Raw genomic sequence first — 7,158 nt, forward strand, 5'->3', positions numbered from 1 at the left:
GGTCAAGGGCATGTACCTTGATTGCGGGCACATCCCCAGTAGGGGGTGTGCAGGAGGCGGCTGATCGATGCTTCTCTCTCATCGATATTTCTGACTCTCTGTCCCTCTCCCTTCCTCTCTGGAAAATCAATAAAATATACTTTAAAAAAAAAAAAAAAGAATTGGGGCTTTTTTTCCCAACCAGTGTGTACTAAGTTTGTGCTTAAAAAACAAACAAACATTTTTTTTATGATTGCCACCTTAGACCAGGCAGGGATGGGTGACTTTGGGTAGTAGTATCAGACATGGGGAATAATTTGAGAAGTGTTGTGATGGTAGCACCCACAGTAGAGGTTGTAAAACTTGCGAAGTTGAGTTCCTCCTGCCCCTGTGCCCACACAGAAGTTTCCAGAAATGGGCGATTTCACATAAAAAATTTGATTTGGGCTTCTCTCAAAAGCCAGATCTGGCCATCTTGGGCCTGCCTCCCCTGCTGGCAACGTCTGTCTGGAGATGAGGGCCGTTCCTCCTTACACTAATGATTCAACAATGGTGCCGTACAGGTGCCTGGCGCTGAGGGCAGCAGAGATAGTTACCTTTGGAGCCTGGCTTCTGTCTGCATTTGAGTTTGTGTTTAGTCCATGGAACGGAATGACTCACTGACCAAGGAGCCCTGGTGAAAGTTTATGGTGACCTCCTGATTTCGGTCCCTTTATGACTCCGCAGCGTTGGAGGCTGATACCTGATTTTAAGACTTCTTCCTGATACTCCTCCTTCCGGGGGTGGGGGTAGGGGACAGGTTCCTTCTCTGTTTCCTCTTCCTCCCTGGGTTGTCCTGGCCCCCACTGTTCTCAGAGGACTCACACCACCTGGGGAGATCCTAAACACTGTGATTGTAACTGCAACCTGGGGACACCCTAGTGTTAGGCTCTCCTTTGACTTTGGCCTGAATCTCCGGAGCCACCTGCCACTGGAATCTCAAACTGAGCATGTCCAAATCCAGATGTCACGGTCAGTCCCTCTGCATCCTTCTCCTCCTGTCCTTGCCTTCTATCTCAGGAAACCCCCTAAACCCACCCCACTGATTTCGGCATTGTCCTAGCCTCCTCTTCCTTCCAGACAATCACCAGACCCTCCTCACCTTACCTTCTCCGCATTTGCAGATCTGGCCCCTTTTCTCTCCTGACCACTGCCTTGTTCCTGCCCTGGCCATCTTTCAGTCGGACTGTTGCAATGGCCTTCTTCTAACCGGTCTTCTGCCTCCAGTCTTGCCTCCAGCAAATCTACCCTCCAATCCTGATGCCAGAGTGATGTGGAATGCACATCTGGTCTTGCCACTCCCCTGCTTAACACCCACCAGCCCGGGGGTTCTGTAACCACAGTGTAGCCTCTGATTCGGGCGGAAAGTAAGTTGCTGCTGCTTCTGCTCCTGCTGCTAACCATTAGTTACCATTATCACTACTAATACGGGTACTAATACGAGTAGCTAGCAGTCACTGAGCGTATTTTCTATTGTGCTTTCAAATGATGCCTTACCTTTTTAACCCAAGTCGGAGCTGATTCAAAGTTTTCTGCACCATGACACTCTCATTTATTTGGGGTGAAGGAAAAGGGCAGAGTTACAGGCAGGGGGCACCAGGGAAACGTCTGTGACTGTAAATTCTCTCACGATGCGCTAGTGGGTGAGCGTGCCGGTTCAGCCTGAATGGTTAAACAGGGATCACCATGGTCCTTAGGAGCCAGGATTCGCTTTCATTCCCTAGAAGGCATCGAGGGAGGGTGGTGAGCTGTCCAGGAAGCATGGCACATGTGGGGATGCCCTCTGGCTCCTGGGTGCCAGTAAAGGAGGAGGACTGCTGGCCTTCGGGGTCAAGGTCAGGCCTGCAGAACTATGTGTGACCTGGTCCCTGCCCACCTCTGCTGCCTCCTTCCACTCCCTCCCTTGCACTTTTCACCCTCGTACAACCAGACTGTGTGTGATACTAATCGTAGCTCGCCTTATACCACCTTATACCTTACCGAGGTCTCCTTATGTGCCAGGCACTGGGTTCAGTGGTTCACTGCCATGTCCGTCTCGGGTAACCCTCACAGCTCTGCCAGGTAAGTCTGTCGTTGTCCCCATGTTATAGAGGAGGAAAGTCAGGCTCTGAGACTCAGGTGAAGTAACCTGAAGGGAGGCGGCTAGTGACAAGCTCCTCCGCCCTTGCTCTCGCCTACTCCTCCACCTAGTGCACACTTGGCACGCACCCTTGCACCTGACGCAAGCTCCTGACGCAGGCTCCTAGGGAGACCTTCGTGAACACCCACGCCTGCCCCCAGGCTGGGCTCAGTGCTGCCCTGAAAGCCCCTCGCTGCCCCCAGGCGGTGGGCTGGGATCCAGGCGAGCCTGGGGCTCTTGCTGCTCTGAGCCCCCGCGGCTAGTCAGTGTCTGGCACATAGCAGGTCTCTGTAAGTGTTGGTTGTGTTGACTAAACCGAATTTCAGGCCCAGAACGTTGAGTTCTTGCTCCTCTGACCCGTTTTCCCTGTCTTCACCTTCTCCAGGCACAGAGCCAGCTATGTGATCTCTGGACAAGGACCCTTTCTCTTCCTGCTTGGGTTCTACCTGCGCGCTTTGGCTTCGGGTGCAAAAGTGCTGTCTGATCAGCCGCCTTGCCCGCCCCCACCGGCCGCCCGTTCTGTCTCTCTGACCCCTCTCACTCCCTCTCAGGCTGGACCCCAGGCCCACCCTTGGAATCCACTCCTTCGCTTCCCCTTAGCTTTCATTCTTCCCACCGGGCTGGCTGTATCTTTTATGGTCCCCAAGAGTTTTCCTCCCAGAAAACCTTCGTTTCTTTCTCCCTCCTGGTCCTCAAAATCAACAGCCACCATGGGACTTTCCTCCTCGGGAACACACACACACACACACCTGCTGTTTAAAACTGTCAGAGTTGGTCCTGGAGAGACCCATTGCCTTTCCTTAAAACATGGAGAAGTCCTGCGATCCCCAGCCTGAGTCTGTCCCTGTCCCGGGCCCTGTCCTGCAGCAGAGCGATCCTCAGACACCCTCCCAGCACGCTCCCTGCATCCCACTGGCCCTGTCCTCCCTCACCTCCCAGTCTCCTCTGCTTCCGGCAGCTTTGGGAAACCTGCCCCTGGCTTCTCCTCCATGCTGTATGGGATGAAGAGTGCCAATCTGGCCTATGTCACCAAGAAGCGGGTCAGGTTCTTCAAACTGGACCGCGGGACCGACGCGTCCGACACCAGCACATACCACCACAAGTCACTGTTTGCCAAGATCTTTCATGACAGGTGTGTGTGTAAGCGGGTGGGGCTTAGGGGAAGCTGTCTGGCTGAGAAAGTGTGAGTTGCCTCCCTTTGGGGTAAGGCCGTCCTTTAAGAAGTGGGGGTAAGGGTAGAAAAAAGGTAAAAAAACAGCTGCCACTCCCTGAGGGCAACATCCAACCAGGCCCCTCCCGCCCCAGCCCCTCCTTGACTCCCACTCTCCCCAGGGCTGAGTATCTTCAAGGGAAACATGGGGTGGACGTGGAAGTCCAGGGGCCCCATGAGACCCAGGATGGGCAGCTCCTGATCCCCCTGGATTTGAACCGCAAGGAGATGCTGACCCTGAGGCTTCAGAATGGAGGAACCCAGCCCGTCACCCTCACCCACGTCTTTCCACTCTCCCGGACCCCCCAGTTTAAATTCTACAAAGGGGACCAAAAGCTGCCCTGCTCACTGGGCCCCGGTGAGTGGGTTTCCAAAGGAATGAGCCTCGGGTGGGCGGGGGCTGGCCCGAGGGAGGGCTGGTGCTTGGGAACCACGCTGGTGCTGTCCTGTGGCTCCTGCCTGGGGATGGGGCCCTGTGGGGGAGTTTCCAGGGCCCGGGTGCTGGTGGGGGACCCCTCTCCCACCACCACCCCCACTCACTCAGCCCGCTCCCCCAGGTGAGTGCTATGAGCTCCTCGTCCACTGTCAGACCAGCTTCGTGGGCTACTTCCCGGCCACGGTGATCTGGGAGCTGCTGGGCCCCGAGGAGCCGGGCTCAGAAGGAGCTGGCACTTTCTACATTGCCCGCTTCCTGGCTGCCGTCGCCCACAGTCCCCTGGCCGCACAGCTGAAGCCCACGGCGCCCTTCAAGCGGGCCCGGATCACTGGAAACCCTCTCATGACCGCCCGGGTTGAGGAAGGACAGAGACCTGACCGGTAACTTCTCCCTCCAACCCAGTCCAGGCTGGGGAAGCCCCGATGCGACAGCGTGGGCCCCCTTTCCTCACTGTGAGTTCTGAACTCCTCCAGGGAGAAAGTTGCCGATATGCGGACAGTGTGAGAAAATGTTAAGGCGTTTCCACTCCGTGGTGGGTTATTAGGCATCCCCCATACACACATCTCCCTCCTTTTTTAACAGCTTTATTGAGGCAGTTCATATGCCCTTCAGTTTGCCCGTTTAAAATGTACGAGTCAGTGGTTCTTCGAATATTCACACACATGTGCAGCCATCACCACAATCTTTTTTAAATATATTTTATTGATTTTTTTACAGAGAGGAAGGGAGAGGGATAAAGAATTAGAAACATGGATGAGAGAGAAACATTGATCAGCTGCCTCCTGCACACCCCCCACTGGGGATGTGCCCACAACCAAGGTACATGCCCTTCAACGGAATCGAACCTGGGACTCTTCAGTCCGCAGGCCGACGCTCTATCCACTGAGCCAGACCGGTCAGGGGTACATGTATATTTTTAAGTTTTCAAGTATCATGCATTTTCGAGAACTGAGAATGAATGGTCTAGCCTGGGGGTGAGCAGCCTCGTGAGGTAGTGAGTTAGGCTTCCTTGGGCAAAGGCTGCTGACCCCTTTCAGCAGTGGTACTGTGTAGGGCTCCTGCATCCCCAGGTTGGGGTGCTCTCGCCTCTCTGAAGTGAGGGGCCTGTGTTTGCGACAGCTTCTCTTCCCCCGTTCCTCCAGTGCGAAGGGCTATGACCTGGAGCTAAGTTTGGTGCTGGGGACATACCACCCGCCTTCCTGCCTCCGGCGCCTGCTCCCCACCCTTCTTCAGGGAAGAAGTATCTTCACTGCCCCAAAGGAGATTGCCGAGATCAAGTAAGCACCAGTCCTCTGCACCCTCACACTCTCTGAGTCTGTTCCCCGCTGGCTTCTCCCACCCACGCGCCGCAGCCACCCCACCCTGCAGCCCCCCCTGCTCCGTTCATGCCTCACCTTACTCAGCACGCACTGCGCATGCGCAGGGCACGGTTCCAGGTGGATCGGTCACATGAGGGTCGTGCCTATATGAGTCGGGGGAGAAATGAGCATTGATCTTAACATTTCTTCAAAAGACCGTTTATCTTATAACTTCATGGAGTGATGAATGCTCCGAAGAACTAACGTAAAGCTCACCCAGAGCTCGAGCAGGGCAAGGGAGGGGATGGGTTGTGCCGCTTTGCAGAGGGCGGTCAGTCCCCACCTTTTGGAGAGGGTGACATTGGAGCAGGGAGTGACACGTGAACGAGGTGAGGGTGAAGGTCATAAGAGGAGTATGTTCCAGGCCCAGGGCTCCAGTGCCCACTCAAGGTGTTATAACAGTACTAAGAAATGTGTATTTTTATCCCCACTTCATAGGTGAGCAAATTTAACCTTGGTTACAGGTTTGTGTTCCTGATGCTTTCATAGTCCCAGAGCTGCAGATGGGAGAGGGTAGATGCTCCTGGGCATGGGGTTACCTGACCCATCCTCCTCCTGCCCCCCCCCCAACCCCCCACACCGTCACTGCTAGGGCCCAGCTAGAGACATCCCTGAAGTGCAGAAACTACGAGAGGAAATTCCAGCTACTGCTGCACCTGGAAGAGCTGCAGATGGAGCATGACATCCGGCACTATGACCTGGAGTCGGTGCCCATGAACTTGGACTCCGTCTCCCAGAACCCCAAGCTGCTCATGTTGGAGGTTGGGGCTTGGATTGGGGGTGGGGATGGGGGCTCAGCCCACTGGCTTCGGGCAGAATGCTGCTCCTGCCGGCTGGGCAAGACAAGAGGAAGGATAAAGATGTTTCTTCTCACCCCACACCCCACCCCCCACCCGCCGAGTGCTCAGCAGGGGGCAGCGTGGGCATCCTGTGCCCAGAAAGAGGGTCAGAGCAGGGCAGGGGGGAGCTATGCTATAGCTGCCATCAGCTATGTGGTCTTCACTCTCTAGGCCTGCATGCTCTTATCTGAGAAACACAGAGCTGGACCAGGTAGTTCTTGGCGCTCTTTCCAGCTCTCAGATGTTGAATGTGCCCACAGAAGCCCAGAGTTCTGTGAGAGCAGGTTCTTCACACACGTGCTGAGGAAGGGCCCTGGTGATCAGCGAGATTCCTGCGGGAACTGAGTTGTAAATGAGATTTTAGAGGCAGAGTAGGAACTGAGCCAGCTAAGGGGGCAACTGGACAGGCTGGGGATCTGGCTCCCACGTCCTGAGACCTGCACGGGAGGCTGTCCAGCATCCCTGTGCTTGGCATCTCTGAGCAGCTTGGACAGACTTGGCTCTTCCCTGGTCCCCTGACTCCGCACTTGTTGATTGGAGGGGAAAGAGGCAAAGTCCCCTGAGTCTTGGGGTGGAAGGGGGCTCTTTGGTGAGCCTCCCTGAGATGGAATCTTACTTGTTTTCACACCCCATAGGTTCCTGGGGTGGCCGAGAGCCGCCCCTCAGTGCTCCGGGGAGACCACCTGTTTGCCGTTTTGTGCTCCGAGGCTCAGCAGAAGGACCCCATCACCTACAAGGGCTTTGTGCACAGGGTGGAGTTGGACTGTGTCAAGCTGAGCTTTTCCCCGAGGTGGGTGTTGGGGGAACCCTGAGCTGCCTGAAGGCTCTACAGACATCTCTCAGGCCAGCTTCTCCCTGAGATGAGTGGGATCCCAGGGATCAGACGGGAGGAATTTTCTTCAGGGGGACCCAGAAGTGCCTCAGCAAACTCCCTCCCCTGCAGGGATTGCATAGAGGTCTTGGGAAGCGGGGGTGGAGTCGGGGTAGAGGGAGAGTCTGGCCTTGAATTGCCCGCCCTCCTAACTGGCAGTCTTCCCCGCCGCTCTGCCTTCCCAAAGCCTCCTGGACCGCTTTGTGGATGGGCTGACCTTCAAGGTGAGCTTCACCTTCAACCGCCAGCCCCTGCGGGTGCAGCATCGTGCCTTGGAGCTGACGGGGCGCCACCTGCTGTGGCCCAC

General features: G+C 55.7%; 1 protein-coding gene across 1 annotated transcript in view; it reads left to right on the forward strand.

Annotated features, from left to right (window-relative positions):
• Positions 1 to 2,981: 2,981 nt before the first annotated feature.
• Positions 2,982 to 7,158, forward strand: part of MOV10 (Mov10 RISC complex RNA helicase) — a 10,769-nt gene continuing 6,592 nt past the window's right edge. Inside the window, exons 1-7 of the mRNA XM_006763139.2 lie at positions 2,982 to 3,269; positions 3,470 to 3,705; positions 3,905 to 4,163; positions 4,926 to 5,060; positions 5,734 to 5,902; positions 6,616 to 6,770; positions 7,039 to 7,152. Of these exons, the coding sequence (XP_006763202.1) occupies positions 3,127 to 3,269; positions 3,470 to 3,705; positions 3,905 to 4,163; positions 4,926 to 5,060; positions 5,734 to 5,902; positions 6,616 to 6,770; positions 7,039 to 7,152 (1,211 nt within the window). The 5' untranslated portion in view covers positions 2,982 to 3,126. The remainder of the gene's footprint in view (positions 3,270 to 3,469; positions 3,706 to 3,904; positions 4,164 to 4,925; positions 5,061 to 5,733; positions 5,903 to 6,615; positions 6,771 to 7,038; positions 7,153 to 7,158) is intronic.

This window comes from Myotis davidii, unplaced genomic scaffold (genome assembly GCF_000327345.1).
Source record: "Myotis davidii unplaced genomic scaffold, ASM32734v1 scaffold217, whole genome shotgun sequence".
NCBI lineage: Eukaryota > Metazoa > Chordata > Mammalia > Chiroptera > Vespertilionidae > Myotis > Myotis davidii.